The 18,907-nt window shown below is 49.2% G+C and overlaps 1 protein-coding gene across 2 annotated transcripts in view; it reads right to left on the bottom strand.

The window, feature by feature from the left end:
* The window catches only part of MKLN1 (muskelin 1), a 72,589-nt gene that overhangs the window by 2,387 nt on the left and 51,295 nt on the right, over window positions 1-18,907 (bottom strand). For both annotated transcript variants that reach the window (XM_087722684.1, XM_087722685.1), the window contains 4 exons: window positions 4,639-4,786; window positions 2,757-2,871; window positions 1,114-1,253; window positions 449-551 (listed from right to left, as the gene is read on the bottom strand). In XM_087722684.1, coding sequence (XP_087578810.1) covers window positions 449-551; window positions 1,114-1,253; window positions 2,757-2,871; window positions 4,639-4,786 — 506 coding nt within the window. The remainder of the gene's footprint in view (window positions 1-448; window positions 552-1,113; window positions 1,254-2,756; window positions 2,872-4,638; window positions 4,787-18,907) is intronic.

Here is an 18,907-nt window from a genome sequence, read left to right on the forward strand (position 1 = left end):
AAGAGAAGGAGAAAGAGAAAGACAAGGGATGGAGAGAGAGAGAGAAGGAAGAAGGGAGAGAGGGAGAGAAAGAGGGAGGGAGAGAGAGAGAGAGGAAGAGAAAGAGAGAGGGAGGGAAAGCAAAAAAGGGAGGAAGAGAAATATAGAGAGGGAGGGAGGGAGGGAAAGAGAGAGGGAGAGAGAGGGAGGACAACAGGCAAAAAGGAAAAGGAAAAATGACAAAAAGAATCTGGACAAGAATGAAAAGAAACAACACACACACACACAACCCAAATGACAGGAATCCTAGTGACATCCAACCAGTTTTAAATTGTCTTAATCGCCTGCACTCACACCCCCACACCTGCCCACAACTTTTGTCACCCAGATGTTCAAGAAGCGCCAGTTCCAACTGGATTTGCACCATTGGCTCCATGTGAACGGGGGAAGCAGAGAGGTCACCGCTTACCTCCTTGGTTTCCTCGGGATCCGAGTGATCCACTGTGACAAACAAGTCGTTCTGCAAATACTTCAGGGCGCTTAGAGGATCCGCCTGGGCTTTCTCTTCAAACCTGCAGACACCGACAAGGTCAGGGTGAACTCCGGGATGACGGGGGCAGCTCGGGAGAACTTAAAAGACTCACGAGACTGTTTTTAAAAAGGCCACCGTCCCAACAGGGGCCTGACACCATTTCTGCTGGGCTGGCCAAGACCAGAACCTCATGAGGACTAGAGCTTCCTTGTTAAATGGGAGAAGACCAGGCCTTAATGATTCCAGACTAATTCCCCACCGCGCTCCTCCCCTGGTCTCACTCCAACAATACCCGATTTGTGTCTACGTAATGATTCCAGAGTAATTCCCCACCTGACTCCTCCCCTGGTCCCACTCCGACAATACCTGACTTCTTTTGATGTTAACCCAACATAGTCAGGAGTTCTCTTGAAAGAAATCAAAATTTGTGGGGGGGGGGGAGGAGAAACAGCCAAATGCTTTTAATGGTTGCCTTTAAGGCGTCATTATCCCAAGACTGAGAGAGATTCTATTTAAAAAAATGTTCTATTAAACAGCCCACCTCCACTATGCCTTTGTTAAAGCACAGACATTACACACCGATACACACCGCACGTCTGTACCTGTGCTTCCTTATCAAGTACTTGCAATGCCGAAGCAAGTATTCCTTGGACGGTCGGCAGAGTTTCAAGGACCAGAAGTCATCCAGCCTCATCTTTGGAGAGCAGGGTTTGCCCGGATTTCCACCAAACAAATAATGGACCTTGAAAAGGAAAAGGCAGGGGAGAGATCTGGTCATAAACAAACAGCCGTCGGGGAAAACCATCTCAGTCATGATTTTCCAAGAAGCACGACGGGACCTGTGGCCAAATGCTTGGGGCTGCTGCTCATGCGGGCTGCGCGCAGCCGAGGTTTTGCGCTCTCTAGAAAGGCAGAGGAGGAAAGAAAGAGATGTGGTATTCAGCCGGTTCGGGCCGGTTCTCACAAACCGGTAGCGGAAATTTTGAGTAGTTCAGAGAACCGGCAAATACCACCTCTTGTTGGTCCCACCCTCCTGCTCTCCTGCCGTTGCCTGTCCTATATTCCCTTGTTTTTTTTAGCTAGGCCAGTGATGGCTAACCTTTTTTGGTTCACCTGCCAAAAGCGGGGGGAGTGCAGGGAGTAGTGCACAGGTGGGCCACACCCATAATGCTATGCACATGACCCCAGCGTGCATGAATGCAACCAGCACTCCCCCCGCCTGTCTGCTTTTGGTGTGCTTTTTTCACTCTGCCCAGGCTCCAGAGGCTTTATAGGAGCCTGCGGGGTGGCGAAAACAGCCTCCCCCCTCCCCCTGGAGGCTTCAGGAGCTTCCCTGAAGTCTCCAGAGCGGGAAAAACCGGCCCTACGAGCACACAGGAAATTCAGCAACGGACTTGCAGTTTGCTCGTAGAGCGGTTTTTTTGCCCTCCAGAGCCTTCCCTGAAGGCTCCGGAGGGCGAAAAAAACTGGAAAACGCCCTCAAAAGAAGGCCAAAGTCAGGGGAGGGAAGGCTCCCAATCCTATTTCTGTAATATTGTCGTGGCAATCAGGAGACCTAGAATGCATCTTTGTTCTGACTTAGGCTTCTCAAAATCACCAAGCAGACTCCTTGTCCCGACAAAACCCCTTTTTATTAAGCTCATGTGAACTCCTCTCATTCACATCCAGCAAAGTCCCGGCAAACGGTCTTTCAAGGGTGAATTTACCACCACAGACCTTATCAGGGCTTGGAGAGCGGCCAGGCCGATATCTTCCAAACACAACACTTGTACAAGAAAATACTTGGCAAGGAGTCTCTGAGAGTCACGAACAAATCTTCACACTAATTAAATGAACTAATTGTCTCCTGCAAACTCCACTCCCCTTTCGCTCCTCTTTTATTTCCCATGGGAGGGGCCATTCACCGTCCACCTGTGCCTTTATTCCCAAGTCAGCCCTTGTTCCTCAGCTGTTCCCTTCTCCTGGCAGCTCTGCACATGTGCACATCGGGAACAGGCTCCAGCTGTTCTTCTGCCCCACTGATCTCCAATTCTGAAGGAAGCTGATCACTGTTATACGGCCCTCGCCCTATCTCCGCCTCCGAGCCCTCATCAGAGCCTTCGCCGTGTCCCTCCCCAACCTCCTCACTGTCTGAAACTGCCACCAGCACTGCTGGCCACTGGCGGGCCACAACAATCTCATGGCCGTTGCATCCAAGGCTTAGATGGTAACCTTGACCACCCTACCATACTCTCAAGCAGCTTACCTTGTGCAATTCGTCGTACACAAGCTGGTGTGCAAAACGGGGACAGGGTTCTTCTTCCTGAAGGCTCTTGTTTGAGTTCTCTTTGGTGGCTTGATCGTTCTTGTAGACGCAGGACCTGAAATACAGCACATCGGCCACCCAGAGGTCATCTGGCAGGTCTCACTTACAATACAATAGCAGAAGGGACCTTGAAAGGTCTTCTAGTCCAACCCCTTGCCTTCAGACAAATGGCTCTCTAACATCTTCTTAAAGACTTCCAGTGTTGGGGCATTCACAACTTCTGGAGGCAACTTCTGTCCCACTGATTAATTGTTCTCACTGTCAGGAAATTCTTCCTCAGTTCTAAGTTGCTTCTCTCCTTCATTAGTTTCCACCCATTGCTTCTTGTTCTACCCTCAAGTGCCTTGGAGAATAGCTTGACTCCCTCTTCTTTGGGGCAACCCCTGAGATATTGGAAGACTGCTATCATGTCTCCCCTAGTCCTTCTTTCTTTTAAACTAGACATTCCCAGTTCATGCAACCTTTCTTCGTATGTTTTAGTCTCCAGTCCCCTAATCCTCTTTGTTGCTCTTCTCTGCACTCTTTCTAGAGTCCCCACATCTTTATCTCCTCTTAAGATGAAGTTCTACCATAGGTATAGTCTAACTCAGGGGTCTTCAACCTGGGCAGCTTTAAGGTACCCAGACTTCAACTCCCAGAATTCCTCAGCCAGCAAAGCTCTGGGAGTTGAAGTCCCAGGTTGGGACTTAAAGTTGCCCAGGTTGGAGACCCCTGGTCTAACCCATTGATGAGGATGCTACCCGTTCAATCCTGAGATTATTTGGATCGGGTCTCTGCACGCCTTCAGATCATCATCTTCTTTTAACGACCCCACAATCCCTTGCAGGGTGGAGTCAGGGCAACCGAATGGAGCTGAATGGTGTTTACTGGCCAGATGCCCTTCCTGTCACCAGTGTGGAGTTTTGTTCAGCAGATATATTCTCAGTGTGCCCAGAGAAATATCTGCCTCTACCTAGGATTGAACTTACAGTCTCCTGACTGTGAGGCCAGAGCCCCACCTCTAGGTCACCGCACCCCTCTTGTCTATTAATCAAGATGATCTCTGTAAAAGGCAAAAAGAGACTTAACGAGAGAGACACACACAGAGACAAAGAGACAGAGAGAGAGACAGAGAGAGACACACAGAGAGAGACACACACAGAGAGGCAGAGAGGGAGGCAGAGAGAGAGGCAGAGAGAGAGGCAGAGAGGCAAAGACAGAGAGAGGCAGAGACAGAGAGAGACACACAGAGACAGAGAGACAGAGAGAGGCAGAGACAGAGAAACAGAGACAGAGAGAGAGAGAGAGAGACAGAGAGACAGAGAGAGGCAGAGACAGAGAGACAGAGACAGAGAGAACGAGAGACACACACAGAGACAGAGAGAGAGAGACAGGGAGACACAGAGACAGAGACAGAGAAACAGAGACAGAGAGAGAGAGAGAGAGAGAGAGAAACAGAGACAGAGAGACAGAGACAGAGAGAGAGAGACAGGGAGACACAGAGACAGAGAGACAGAGAGAGGCAGAGACACAGGAAAAGAGACACAGAGAGAGGCAGAGAGACAGAGATAGAGACAGAGACAGAGAGAGGCAGAGACAGAGAGAGACAGAAAGAGACAGAGACAGAGAGACAGAGAGAGGCAGAGACAGAGAAACAGAGACAGAGACAGAGACAGAGAGAGGCAGAGACACAGAAAAAGAGACACAGAGAAAGGCAGAGAGACAGAGATAGAGACAGAGACAGAGAGACAGAGAGAGGCAGAGACAGAGAAACAGAGACAGAGAGAGGCAGAGACAGAGAGACAGAGAGAGAGAAAGAGAGAGACAGAGATCTCCCACTTACCAGCTGTTTCGGACGATGTCGTAAATCCAGAAGGAATTCCGAACGTTCTCTTCCCGTTTTTCCTTGTCTTTGCTCAGTCCAGACAGCACATGGATCTCGTTCAGTTCCGGATCAATGGTAGCTCTTTGAGTGAAGCCGGTCATTGGAACTGCGGGTGAAGGAGAGCAACGTTACATTTCTCCAAAGAATAAAACAGGCCGCTTAGGTGGCAGATCCATCACAATAAAAAGGGACCGCTAGATGGCGGATCTATCGTGCTGAGCCAAGCTTGTCTCCTTGCAGCTTCATGGATGTTAGCTCTCACGGGGTCATTAAAAGCAAATTGATGGGAAAAAATTGGATCTTAATGCTGGTTTAAATCCTGTCCATTGGATACGCTCGCTCTGAAAATGAAAGGAAAAGAGGGAGATCCCAAGCTGGCTCCAGGGAGGAGGAGTCCGTGGAGATCTAAAGGGATCCATCGGCACCACCATAGCAGGAGGTGAATATGTTTTACGCAAAAAGTTAACGTCAGATAGGCACAAATATGTGTGGGCTTGGGGGGGGGGGGGCGTAGAGGCCATTAACAATCAGAGACGTCCAATTTGAGCCACTGAGTTTTTGTACCTTCTCAACGGGCCCCATTTCAACCTCTCCTGGTATTTACGATCTCTGGCATGAGAAGAGGGAGACGAGTGATTGACAGCATTGTTCCCTGGGGGTCATCTGGAGGACCAGATGTTCAGCATGAGAGGCCATGAATATCACTCTCCCTCCCTTTGTCTCTTCCTCTCCCTCTCTTTCTGTCCCCCTCTCCTTCTCTTCTCCTTCTCCTCCTCCCCCACTTCCTCTCTCCCTCCCTCCCTTCCTGTCTCTCTCCCTCTCTCTCTCTCTCATTTGGAGGACCAGATGTTCACCTAGATAGGCCACAGCTCAAATCAATCAAAAAATGAATCTTTCTCTCTCTCTCTCCCTGTGTCTCTCTCTCCTTCTCCACCTCTCTCATTTTCCCTCCCTACCTCTCTCTCTCCCTCTCCCTCTCCACTTCCACTCTCCCTCTCTCCCTTTCTGTCTTCCTGTCTCTCTCTCTCTCTCTCCCCCAGTCTCCTTTTCCCACTCCCCCACTTCCTCCCGCCCTTTCTCCTTCCCTTTTCCTGTCTTTCTCTTCCTGTCTCTCCCCCCTCTCTCTCATTTGGAGGACCAGATGTTCACCTAGATAGGCCACAACTCCATCAATCGAACAATGAATCTCCCTCCCTCCCTCCCTCCCTCCCTCCTTCCTTCCTTCCTTCCTTCTCTCTCTCTCTCCCTCTCTCTCTGACTATTCCATTTCACATACAGGTATTCCTCAACTTACTTCTGGGAGTTGAATGATTGGAGACCCCTGGACTAGAAGACACCCCCCCCCCAGGCCCCTTCCAGCCCTATAATTCTAAGAGTGTAAGATGTGGGGGAAGCCACTCATTCTAACACTCCCACCGTGGGAATTTAAGGCAAGGGCGAGAATCGAATGAATTCCGTTGAACTCGCCGTGGGCAAAGAGGTAGCAATATAAACTCAATAAATAAAATAAATAATAAATTCCTTCGTGAGGAACGCTCAGGTGGCCATCAAAGGGATCTGCCGAACCCCCCCCCCTTCCGCCCGCCCCTCCACCACCCCCAACCCCGGAGCTTCTTTCTCCTCAAGCAGCCGCCTGGATGGCCACAAGGGGAAGGCCGAAGGCCTCACATTAATCCCCATCAAAGCGTAATCAAATAATTGGCTGTTCTGATGTTTACAGAGCAGGGCCTGCTCCCGTTTCCCACGGCAACCGGCCTTTTGGCTGGCATGTGTCACCGGCATGTGATCTGGCGGCCTTGCTCTCATTTTCTCTCTTCTTCTCCTCCTGGGATCATTTTACAGTTTTGAGGGGGGGGGGGCGAGATGAGAGGAACAGCAACCTGTGTCTCGTATCCGGTCAAGATGTTTGGGGGTTCAGAGGCAGGAAGATACACATCCCACTGGTACCCACTCCTGTGCCAGCTCCCCCAGCCTTAATTTCTCTCTCACTCTCCTCCATCTCTCTCTCTTTCTCTCCCTCCCTCTCCCCTCCTCCATCTCTCTCTTCCTCATCTCTTTCTTTCCCCCCCTCCTCCATATCTCTCCTCTCCTCCATATTTCTTCTTCTTTTCTTCTTTCTCCTTCTTCTCCTTTCTCCTTTTCTTCTTTCTTCTTCTTCTTCCTCCTCCTCCTCTTCTTCTCCTCCTCTTCCTCCTTCCCCTCTCTCTCTCACACACACACCGAACATCCTTTCCAAATTCATATGCCGAGGGCAGCCTAACGCCATCACGATCTTGCTAATCCTGGGGTGTTTTTTTTTTCCCCCTCCAAGCTTGATTCAAACTCTAAAGGGGGGGAGAGGAGGAGGAGGAGGGGGTGACACACACCACGGTGTGACTAAGCAGTTCTCGACAGCACAAACACCAGAGGCAGCATGAGCCAGGGAAAAAGCCGCATGTGACTCAGATGTTCGGGGAGAAAAACAAAAACACAAATGTTCTGCCTTGCCTCCTGTTTAGATTTGCTGCTTCCTGAACACAAGAGGTGTAAAAGAGAGAGGAAACCCCCCAAAATATCCAGAACCGTAAAGCCTACAAAATTGAAATTCGGTACGTATGTTCCTCTCGGCTTCTAGGTGCTCAACAAGAAAGGATTTTTTGAAATGACCATCAGATCATTAGTATTTCTTATCCCGTAATTAACACGCTCTGATGCTAAGGAGTTCTACTCCTCCTCCCCACCTGAAAAGAACTCTGTTCCAACTGCCAGTTGCCTCACATTCCGTTACCTCAGTTCAAACTGGCAGGCGTTCCACTCCTTCACTCAGGAGCAGTCTGGGGCTCCTTACAGTACTAAATGTCGGTACATCCCCAAAATGTCTACGCCTTCCACCTATAAAACGGAGATTGGACTGCCATCTGTCAGAAATGGTGCAGGGTCTCCTGCTTGGCCCGCGGGGGTGGTTGGACTAGATGGCCTACAAGTACTCCTATATTAGTTACAATCGCTTGTTTAACGCCTATTCAAAGTTCTAGTGGTAAGGACAAAAAGTGACTTATGACGCTTTTTCCACATTTCCACCTTATGGCAGCATCCCAACTGTCATGTGACCGACATTTAGATGCTTGGCAACCATCTAACGTCCCGGGGTCATGTGATCACCATTTGCAAGCTTCCCAGGCAGAAGTAGATAGATAGAATGATAGAAGAACAGAGTTGGAAGGGACCTTGGAGGTCTTCTAGTCTAACCCCCTGCTTAGGCAGGAAATTCTACACCACTTCACACAGTCAATGAGGGGAAGCCAGATTTGCTTCATAATCATATGGTTCACTTAACAACTGCAGTTATTCACTTAACACCCATGGCAAAAAAAAAAAAAACTGTCATGGTGATTTGGGCCAATCACAGAGGACAGGGAGTTATAGTCCCGTCTTAGCCCTCAAAACCAGCTGGGTGATTTTTGAGACAATCGTTAGGAGACACTGAGTTCTAGTCCCGCCTTAGCCATCAATGTTGATTTTGGGGCCAATCATCAGGAGACGGTGAGTTCTAGTCCCGCCTTCACCATCAAAGTCGATTTTGGGGCCAATCATCAGGAGACGGTGAGTTCTAGCCCTGCCTTCACCATCAAAGTTGATTTTGGGGCCAATCATCAGGAGACGGTGAGTTCTAGTCCCGCCTTCACCATCAAAGTCGATTTTGAGGCCAATCATCAGGAGACGGTGAGTTCTAATCCCACCTTAGCCAGCTGGGTGATTTTGAGCCTGTCTCTCTTTCCCAGCCCATCCCACCTCACAGGATTGTTGTTGTTGTTGTGGGGAAATTAGGAAGAGGAAGGACGGAGAATTAGGTTATGTTCAACAAATTATTTATAAAAAAATAATAAAGATGAGATTAAAAAAAAAACTAAAATAAAGCTTTTTTTGTCAGAACGGAGCTCAAAGGAAACGCCTGACCGCCGTTTTTAGTCACTCTCTCGTAAAAACGTGTATATAGGATTTTTTTTAAGGTTTTTTTTTTAAATAGAATTATTTGGCAAGATGCTTTGGACAAAACACCCACCAGTCCCAGCTCGCGATGCCAAATGTGAAGGACCGTGGCAGCTACAACTCAAAACATATATTATACGTCTCTTTTTATTATTTTCCTCAGTGAAGAAATGTATTGGCAGAGGCTTCCCCCCAGGGGGAATGGTGTCAGGAATGGATGCTGCAGATGGACACCACCCTTTTTAAACCGCATGACATAATCATGCAAAATTGGCCTTCAAACCAAAGCCATTTTGCATCACTCTGTGACTCTGCCAAGGGAACTGAAAACAGGAAAACACCAGAGTCCAGTGTTTACATATCAAACAGAAAGTTTTGCCAGGAAAAGGGAGGGAGGGAGTGGGGAGAGGAAAAGGAGAGAGAGGGAGAGAGAAACAGAGAGGGGAGAGGGAGAGAGGAGGCAGGGGAAGGAGGAGGAAAATGGAGTGAGGGGGGAGGAAAAGGAGAGGGGGGAGAGGAGAGACAGAGAGGGGAGGGGAAGAGGGGAGAGGGAGAAGGGAAGGAGGAAAAGGAGAGAGGGAGGGAGAGAAAGAGAGAGGGGAGAGGGAGAGAGGAGGCAGGGGAAGGAGGAGGAAAACGGAGTGAGGGGGAGGAAAAGGAGAGGGGGGAGAGGAGAGACAGAGAGGGGAGGGGAAGAGGGGGAGAGGGAGAAGGGAAGGAGGAAGGGGAGAGGGAGGAAGAGAAAGAGAGGGAGAAAGAGAGAGGGGGAGGGAGGGAGGGGGGAAAAGAGAGAAGGGAAAGAGGGAAGGAGGAGAGGAGGGAGAGGGGAAAGAGGAGGAAAAGGAGAGGGGTGAGGGGAGAGACAGAGGGGAGAAGAGGGAGAGAGGGGCAGAGGGAGAGGAGGAAAAGGGGAGAGATGGGGAGAGAAACAGAGGGGAGAGGGAGAGAGGAGGGAGGGGAAGGAGGAGGAAAAGGGAGTGAGGGGGGAGGAAAAGGAGAGGGGGAGGAAAAGGAGAGGGGGGAGAGAGGGGGAGGAGAGACAGAGGGGGGAGAGGAGGGAGAGGGAGAAAGGAGGGAGGGGAAGAGGAGGAAAAGGAGAGAGGGGGAGAGACAGAGGAGGAGAGGGAAAGAGGGGCAGAGGGAGAGGAGGAAAAGGGGAGAGAGGGGGAGAGAAACAGAGGGGAGAGGGAGAGAGGAGGGAGGGGAAGGAGGAGGAAAAGGGAGTGAGGGGGGAGGAAAGGGGGGAGAGGGGGGAGGAGGAGAGACAGAGAGGAGGGAGGGAGGGAGGAGAGGAAGCAAGGAGGGAGGGGAAGGAGGAGGAAAAGGAGAGAGGGGGAGAGACAGAGGGGGAGGAGAGGGAAAGAGGGGGAGAGGGAGAAGGGAAGGAGGAAAAGGGAAGAGGAAGAGAGAGGGGGGAGGGGAAAAGAGAGAGGGATGGGGAGGGAGGGAGAAAAAGAGGGAGGGAGAGGAAAGAGGAGAGGAAGGAGGGAGAGGAAGAGAGAAAAGGAGAAGGGCGAGGGGAGAGAGAGATGGGCAGAGAGGGGGGAGGGGAGGAGGGGAGAGAAAGAGAGGGGAGTGGGAGAAAGGAAAGGGGAGAGGGAGAGGGGGGGAAGGGAGGGAGAAAAGAGAGAGGGGAAGTGGGAGGGATGAAAGAGGAGGAAAAGGAGAGAGGGGGAGAAACAGAGAGGGGGAGGACAAAGGGGTGTGATGAGAGAGAGGGAGAGAACAGCACCGAATTTCTCAACAAATGTAGTTCACAGCTGCTTTATACAAAGATGGCCTGTCACTAGGTACATTCCCCCCCACCCCAGTCTTGGTGCCAATAGAGAAAAGGAAAAAAAAGGGGGGGGGGAATCAAACTTTAAATATCTTCAGGTGGGGGAGGCCCGTTCGCCTGAAAAACACGGCAGTTAAACAGAGGCAAAAAAGAAGCTATGAAATCCTCCAAAAAGGATCGTTTTTTTCTCTCCTCACGAGGCACCGGTGGGGTTGAGGGACAGAGAGCCTGAGAGGAAATTGGGAATTTCCTTATTAACAGGCGTTGACCGTGGCGAGAATTTTATCCCCAGGTAGCCCTCAACTGGCGACAGTTCATTTAGCGACTGTTCGGACTTACAACGGCATGTATTGACGACAGCTGCAGTGATCCTTAGCTGCGCCCTTTCCAGCACAAGGAGAGTCAAAATGGGGGCAAGTTGGATTCGCTTAACCACCATCTGATTTGCGTAACGACCCTGCGCACCCCACACTCCCCCCAAAAAGGTGGTAAAAATTGTGTGTGCGCGACTCACTTAACCCAATGCCTTGCTTAGCGACAGAAATGTCAGTTCCCAGTTCTGATCATGAGGACTAGCTAGTGCAGGGAGAATAATTCGACCGAACGGTCAAGTTCCCCGAATGAAAAAGATTTCGGTTGTCCTGAGCCCAGTGGCAAAAAAAGCCTTCCGCTCCCAAGGCCACCGGGCGCATTGAGAAAGGAAGGAGTAACCCTACTCTGTGTGTAACCCAATGTTGAATCAAGAGCCCAACAGGTTCTTCCCAACCAGCGGAAGTGGCACAAGCAGGAGATAAAAGGATAGAAAGGATTTCTTTCCCATTTTCCCCTTCCTTTTCTTTCATTCCTTCCTTCCCTTTCCCTTTTTTCCCCTTCCTTCTTTCCTTCCTTTCTTCTCTCCCTCCCTTTTCCTCTTTCCCCTTCCTTCCTTTTCTTTCCTTCCATCCATCCTTCCCACCTTTTCCTTCCCTCTCCCCTTTTCCTTCTCCTCTTCCTTTTCTTTCCTTCCCTTTGCCTTTTCTTTCCCCCTCCTTCTTTCTTCCTTCTCTTCCCTTCCCTTTCCCTTTTTTCTTTTCCCTTCCTTTTTCCCTTCCTTCCTTCCCTCCCTTTTCCTTTTCCTCTTCCTCTTCACTTCCTTCCTTTTCCCCCCTCCCTTCCTTCTCCCTTTCTCCTTCCCTTTCCTTCCTTTGTTCCTCACACCCTCTTTTCCTTCCTTCCTTTCCCTTTTCTCATTTCCCTTCCTTCCTTTTTTTCCTTACTTCCCTTCCTTCTCCCCTTTTCCTTTCCCCTTCCTTTTCTTTCATTCCTTCCTTCCCTTTCCCCATCTTTCTTTCCTTCCTTCTCTTCCCTCCTTCCTTCCCTTTCCCCTTCCTTCCCACTCTCCCTTCCTTTTCCTTTTCCTCTTTCCCCTTCCTTTTCTTTCCTTCCATCCTTCCCACCTTTTCCCTCTTTCCCTTTTCTTTCCCCTTCCTTCCTTTCCTTCCCTCTCTCTCTCCCTTTTTCTCTTCCCCCTTCCTTCCTTTTCTTTCCTTCCTTCCCACACCCTTTTCCTTCCTCCCTCCCTCCCTCCCTTCCCACCTCCCAGAATCTCCAACTGGCTGGGGCAGTGATGGCGAACCTATGACACGCGTGTCAGTGCTGACACGCGTAGCCATTTGGGGTGACCCGCACAGGATTTCATGCGATTCATCCTCGGCTCCTGCACGGCCGCCGAGGATGAAAGAATCTGTGCTGGAGGAACGGGGGGGGGGACGGGGACGTGTGATCTCCCCCGCCCACACTCACTTACTGTATCGCCACCGCCCCTTTCTGAGTGCAGGGGCTGCTGGTAAGGCATGCGTGCCGTGCGTACACACGTCATCAGCGCGGCGAGGGAGGACCCGCAGGAGAGGAGTGCGGGAACAGTGCGCGCCTCTCTCCAGTCAGGCCGGCACAGAGAGTCTACTCCTGGGACTGTCGGTTACGACCGCACCACAGCAGGGAACAGCGGAGTGCCAACGGGAACTGTGAGCGCCATTAGCAGCAACTATAAATTGCGCAAAATTATGTTTTTGTCGAAGTGACACACAACGCAAGTTATGCTTGATTTTTTGCCGATTTTTGACACACCACACCAAAAAGGTTGCCCATCACTGGGCTGGGGCAACTGGGAAAACAGATGAATCGCGGACAGGGCCAAGTTGGGGAGTGCTGTCTCCTCCTGCCCTTTCATCAATCCATCTCCTCTTTTCCTGGAGCCAACTCTGAAGATGTGGGGTTGAGAAGAGGAAGGGAGAAGGCCTGCCTGTCTTCTGTCAAACCTCCGGACAAAAGCTACTGCGACTGAAGCCTCCTCGGGGGGGCTGGGGGCTTTCAAATAGAATGAGATTTTGTTCATCCTGGTTACAAGAAAGACTCGCTCCAACATCTCCCTGCACAAACAAGGGAAGTAAAATGTTCGGAGCTGTTTATTTACTTGCACAGACACACAAGGACGGTGCACGAGAATTCTATTCATTCATGATTTCCCAATGAGTCATTTGCCTACAAAGGACTCTATTCAGCCTAACAGCTTTCTTCTTCTTCTTCTTCTTTTCTGTCTTTCTTTCCCTTTTTTTTAAATTTTTTTTTAAGGTGGCTAATTATGTCTTTTCTCCTTTGTCCAAATCCAAGGCCGCAACTAATATGTTTGGGCAGAGGATGCTGGCGGGGTGGTTCGGTCACAAGGACGGATCTGTTCTCAAGAAATGAACTCATCGCAGGTGGCCAAGTATGGAAAACAAACCAGCATTCGCTCTCCACTTGCAGGCCGAGGTTACGTAGCTGCAGCCTCTTCATTCAGAAAACCAAGACCCTCCGCCCAAAATAGGAGATTTCGGAAGACATAAGGCCTTGCCAACATACGCTGGAAGAAAGCTAGGGAGTTCCAGAAAAACACCTGCTTCTTCTCCTTCAGTGACTATGCTAAAGCCTTTGATTGCGTGGATCACAACAGATTGTGGCAAGTTCTTAAAGAGATGGGAGTACCAGATCATCTTACTTGTCGCTTGAGAAACCTATATGCGGGTCAAGAAGCCACAGCGAGAACTGGACACGGAACCAATGTGCGGTTCAAAATGGGGAATGGAGTCCGGCAAGGCTGAATAATGCCGCCCTGCCTGTTTATTTATTTATTAAATATATTGGTTCCACCACAAAACCGCGGACGACAAAATCGCGGTCGACGAAAGCGCGTATGTGACGTCATCACAGCGCGACGAAAAAGATCGAAAAATGTAAAAATAAAACGAAAACCTTACCCTAACCCCCCCAAACCTAACCCTAAACCTAACCCTAAACCTAACCCTTAACCTAACCCTAAACCTAATCCTAAACCTAACCCTTAACCTAACCCTAAACCTAATCCTAAACCTAACCCTAAACCTTAACCTAACCCTAAACCTAACCCTAAACCTAACCCTAAACCTAACCCTTAACGTAACGAAAAACCTAACTCCTAACCCTTAACCTAACGCTAAACGTAACGCTAATGCTCTAAACCTAACCCTAACCCTTAACCTAACCCTAACCCTTAACCTAACCCTTACCTTTATGTGAATCGGCTTGCTGTAATTTAATTTTTATTTCAATTTTTCGATCCCTTTTCGTCGCGTTGTGATGACGTCACATACGCGATTTCGTCGACCGCGCTTTTGTGGAACGCGGTTTTGACGGGTCACGAATATATTTATATGCCGCCCAATCCCGAAGGACTCCGGGCGGCTTACAAAAAATGTAAGAAAAACACAAAAGATAAAAGAAAACAGTTTAAAAATAGCAAACACCCTCATACATTCATTCTAATCGGGGCTGGACCTCAACAGTGAGATCAACAGCCCCAGGCCTGCCAGAACAGCCAAGTTTTTACAGCTTTCCTGAAGGCCATGAGAGTGGGTATGGTCCGGATCTCCGGGGGTAGCTGGTTCCAGAGAGTCGGAGCAGCCACAGAGAAGGCTCTCCTCCGAGGGCCCCGCCAGCCGACACTGTTTGGCTGATGGCATCTGAAGGAGGCCCAATCTGTGGGATCTTACTGGTTTAACTTGTATGCAGAGCACATCATGAGAAAGGCGGGGCTAGATGAATCAAAAATTGGAATTAAGATTGCCGGGAGAAATATCAACTACCTCAGATATGCAGATGATGCCACTCTAACGGCAGAAAGCGAGAGGAATTAAAGAGCCTCTTGATGCGGGTGATGGAGGAGAGTGCAAAAGTCGGCTTGAAACTCAATATTAAGAAAGCTACGATCATGGCATCCGGACTTCTCAATTCCTGGCAAATAGATGGGGAAGAAATGGAGGTAGTGATAGATTTTATTTTCCTGGGTTCCAAGATCACCGCAGATGGGGACTGCAGCCAAGAAATTAAAAGACGCTTGCTCCTGGGGAGGAAAGCGATGACAAATCTAGACAGCATCCTAAAAAGCAGAGATATCACCGAGCCGAGAAAAATGTGTCTAGTCAAGGTGATGGTTTCCCCAGTTGCAATGGATGGCTGTGAAGGTTGGACCATAAGGAAGGCTGAGGGTCAAAGAATGGAGGCCTTTGAACTCTGTTGCTGGAGGAGAAGACTCCTGCATTGAGTCCCTTGGACTGCAAGGCCATCCAACCGGTCAGTCCTAGAGGAGATCAACCCTGACTGCTCTTTAGAAGGCCAGATCCTGAAGAGGAAAGTCAAAGACTTTGGCCACCTAATGAGAAGGAAGGACTCCCTGGAGAAGAGCCTCATGCTGGGAATGATGGAGGGCAAAAGAAGAAGAAGGGGACGACAGAGAAGGAGGTGGCTGGATGGAGTCACCGAAGCAGTCGGCGTGAGCTTCAATGGACTCCAGAGGATGGTAGAGGACAGGAAGGCCTGGAGGAATATTGTCCATGGGGTCGCGATGGGTCGGACCCGACTTCGTGACTAACAATAACAAAAAAGTCCAGACTTCTGGCCAGGGAAGATGGATTTTGTAATGGCGCAAAAGCTCTGGAGGACGTCACAATCGCAAAACGCTTCAATAAAGCTTTAGCAAGTACAGGCCAGTCCTTGACTTAAAACTGTTTGTTTAGGGACCGCTCGAAGGTAACAACGGTCCTGAAAAAAAGTTATGACCATTTTTCACACTTACGACCGTTGCATCGTTCCCCCACGGTCACGTGATCCAAATTCGGAAGCTTGGCGACTGACTCAGGTTTACGACGGTTGCAGTGACCCCCCCTTTTGCAAACGTCCGGCCACCAAAACTCCGTGGGGATTCACTTAACAACCAGGTTGCCAACTTAAACCACAGCAGCGATTCACTTAACAATGGTGGCAAGAAAACTCGTCAAATGGGGAGAAGCTGACTCGGCAACTATCTCGCTTAGCAACAGGAACGCTGGGCTCAATTGTGGTCGGGGGTTTGAGGAATCATCTGCCGATTACCTCCCATAGACCGATCAGATCTCACAGGTTAGGTCTCCTCCGGATTCCATCTGCCAGCCAATGTCGGCTGGCGACTCCCCGGGGGAGAGCCTTCTCTGTTGCAGCTCCAGCCCTCTGGAATGATCTCCCTGTCGAGATCCGGACCCTTACGACCCTCCCGGCTTTCCGCAAAGCCACCAAGTCCTGGTTGCTCCAGCAGGCTGGGGGGCCTGTGAAACATCCAGCCCCGCGGAAATAGTGAATGTTGCGGTTTTGTTTTTAAAGTGTTGTCTTTGTCTAGTTTTCCCCCTTCCCTTGTCTATTGTGAGCCACCCGGAGTCCTTCGGGAGTGGGCAGCATACAAGACAAATAAATACAAATACAAATACTTGCATTAAAAAAAAAATGCGATGATTTCATGAGGAAATGCTCGTGTCTGTAGGTCTACATGCATATAGAGAATAAATCTCTGGTTTTATTTGAACTACGTCAGGAAACCCAGGAATGTTTGCCAAAGTTTCAAAACGACGATAACAACAACAACATTCCAAACGCCCGTCTCAATTTTAGGTAGCAGATGTTTCTGCTCCGTCAAAATTTATCGTGTGGATTTGGGAGGCTTCGCTTTCCAAAACAAGGCAGCCGGTTGCAAAGCACAGCTGGAAGCCACTGGAACAACGCAAACAAAGCTGCCGCAATATTTCTTTTTAATGGACCTGAGAGTGAAGATTCACTTTATCAAAACAAGCCTCCCCACCACCACCACCACATTCTGTCCTATTCCAAAAGATTGCTACATAACAGGAAAGGGAAACGAAGGCCCCTTTGCCATCTCAGAATTCAGAATAACAGAGTTGGAAGGGACCTTGGAGGTCTTCTAGTCCAACCCCCTGCTCCGGATACCTGCTGTCCCACTGCTCAGGAAACCCTGTACCATTTCAGACGGTTGTCCAATCTCTTCTTAAAGACTTCCAGTGTTGGGGCATTCAAAACTTCTGGAGGCAAGTTGTTCCACTCGTTAATTGCTCTCACTGTCAGGAAATTTCTTCTCAATTGTAAGTTGCTTCTCTCCTTGATTAATTTCCACCCATTGCTTCTTGTTCTACACTCAGGTGCTTTGGAGAATGGCTTGACTCCCTGGCGCAGTGGTTAAATGCAGCACTGCAGGCTACTGCTAGATCAGCAGGTCAGCGGTTCAAATCTCACCGGCTCAGGGTTGACTCAGCCTTCCATCCTTCCGAGGTGGGTAAAATGAGGACCCAGATTGTTGGGGGCAATATGCTGACTCTCTGTAAACCGCTTAGAGAGGCCTGAAAGGCCTATGAAGCGGTATATAAGTCTACTGCTATTGCTATTGCTTTCTTTCTTTTTTTCCTTCCTTCCTTCCTTCCTTCCTTCCTTCCTTCCTTCCTTCCTTCTTTCCTTCTTTCCTTCCTTCCTTCCTTCCTCAAATAGAATAGAGTAGAGAATTTGAAGGGACCTTGGAGGTATTCTAGTCCAAACCCCTGCCTAGGCAGGAAACCCTATACCGTTCCAGACAAATGGCTATCGAACATCTTCTTAAAGACTTGCAATGTTGGGGCATTCACAACTTCTGGAGGCAACTTCTGTTCCACTGATTAATTGTCCTAACTGTCAGGAAATTCCTCCTTAGTTCTAGGTTGCTTCTCTCCTTGATTAGTTTCCACCCATTGCTTCTTGTCCTGCCCTCGGGTGCTTTGGAGAGTACTGATTTATTGATTGATTGATTCAGTTTGTATGCCGCCCTATTCCCGAGAGACTCAGGGCGGCTAACAATCAAAAAGGGAAGGGGGTACAGAATAAAAAATAAAAAGACAAACATATTTTAAAAAAAACAACAGTCATAACCCTCAGATGGGGCTGGAAATTCAACAGCCCCAGGCCTGCCGGAACAGCCAGGTCTTAATTGCTTTGAGGAAAGCCGGAAGGGTGGTGAGGGTCCGGATCTCAACGGGGAGATCGTTCCAGAGTAGCTTGACACCACCCACCCCCTCTTCTTTGTGGCAGCCCCTGAGATATTGGAATACAGGTAGCCCTCGACATGCAACCTCGATTGAGCCCAGAATGTATGTTGTTAAGCAAAACATTTGTTCAGGAAGTTTTGCTCCATTTTACGACCTTTTTTTTGCCACGGTGGTTAAGCGAATGACTGCAGTCGCTAAGTAAATTACACAGTTCTTAAGTGAACATTAACTTTGCTTGTCGGAAGGTCCCAAAAGGTGATCACATGACCCCCTGCAAACATCATAAATGAGAGTCAGTTGCCAAGTGTCTGAATTTTGAGCATGTGACCGTGGGAATGCTGCAACAATTGTTTATTGTGAAAAATACATTTTTCGGTGCCATTGTAACTTGGAATGGTCATTAAATGAACTGTTATAAGCTGAGGACTGCCTGTACTGCTAAACTCCTACTTTTCATTAAAATTTAAAGGTAAAGGTTCCCCTTCACATACGTTCTAGTCGTTCCTGACTCCAGGAGGCGGTGCTCATATCCGTTTCAAAACAAAAGAGCCAGCGCTATCCGAAGACGTCTCTGTGGTCATGTAGCCGGCATGACTCAACGCTGAAGGTGCATGGAACGCTGTTACCTTCCCACCAAAGCTGGTCCCTATTTTTTCTACTTTCATTTACATGCTTTCGAACTGCTAGGTTGGCAGAAGCTGGGACAAGTCACGGGAGCTCACTCCGTTACGCAGCGCTAGGGATTCGAACCGCCGAACTGCCGACCTTTCTGATCGACAAGCTCAGCATCTTAGCCACTGAGATATTAGACACACTCAAATCTAGCAACCGTTCTTTGTATGTTTTAAACCCCAGTTCCCTAATCACCTTTGTGATCATCTTCTCTGTACATCAGGGGTAGTCAACCTTTTTATACCTACCGCCCACTTTTGTATCTCTGTTAGTAGTAAAATTTTCTAACCGCCCACCGGTTCCACAGTAATGGTGATTTATAAAGTAGGGAAGTAACTTTACTTTATAAAATTTATAAAGCAGAATTACAGCAAACCCCTACTGCCCACCATGAAAGCTGGAACGCCCACTAGTGGGCGGT

This window comes from Thamnophis sirtalis, unplaced genomic scaffold (genome assembly GCF_051295495.1).
Source record: "Thamnophis sirtalis isolate CommonGarterSnake01/CBP01778 unplaced genomic scaffold, rThaSir2_p1.2 scaffold_9, whole genome shotgun sequence".
In the NCBI taxonomy this organism is placed as follows: Eukaryota; Metazoa; Chordata; class Lepidosauria; order Squamata; family Natricidae; genus Thamnophis; species Thamnophis sirtalis.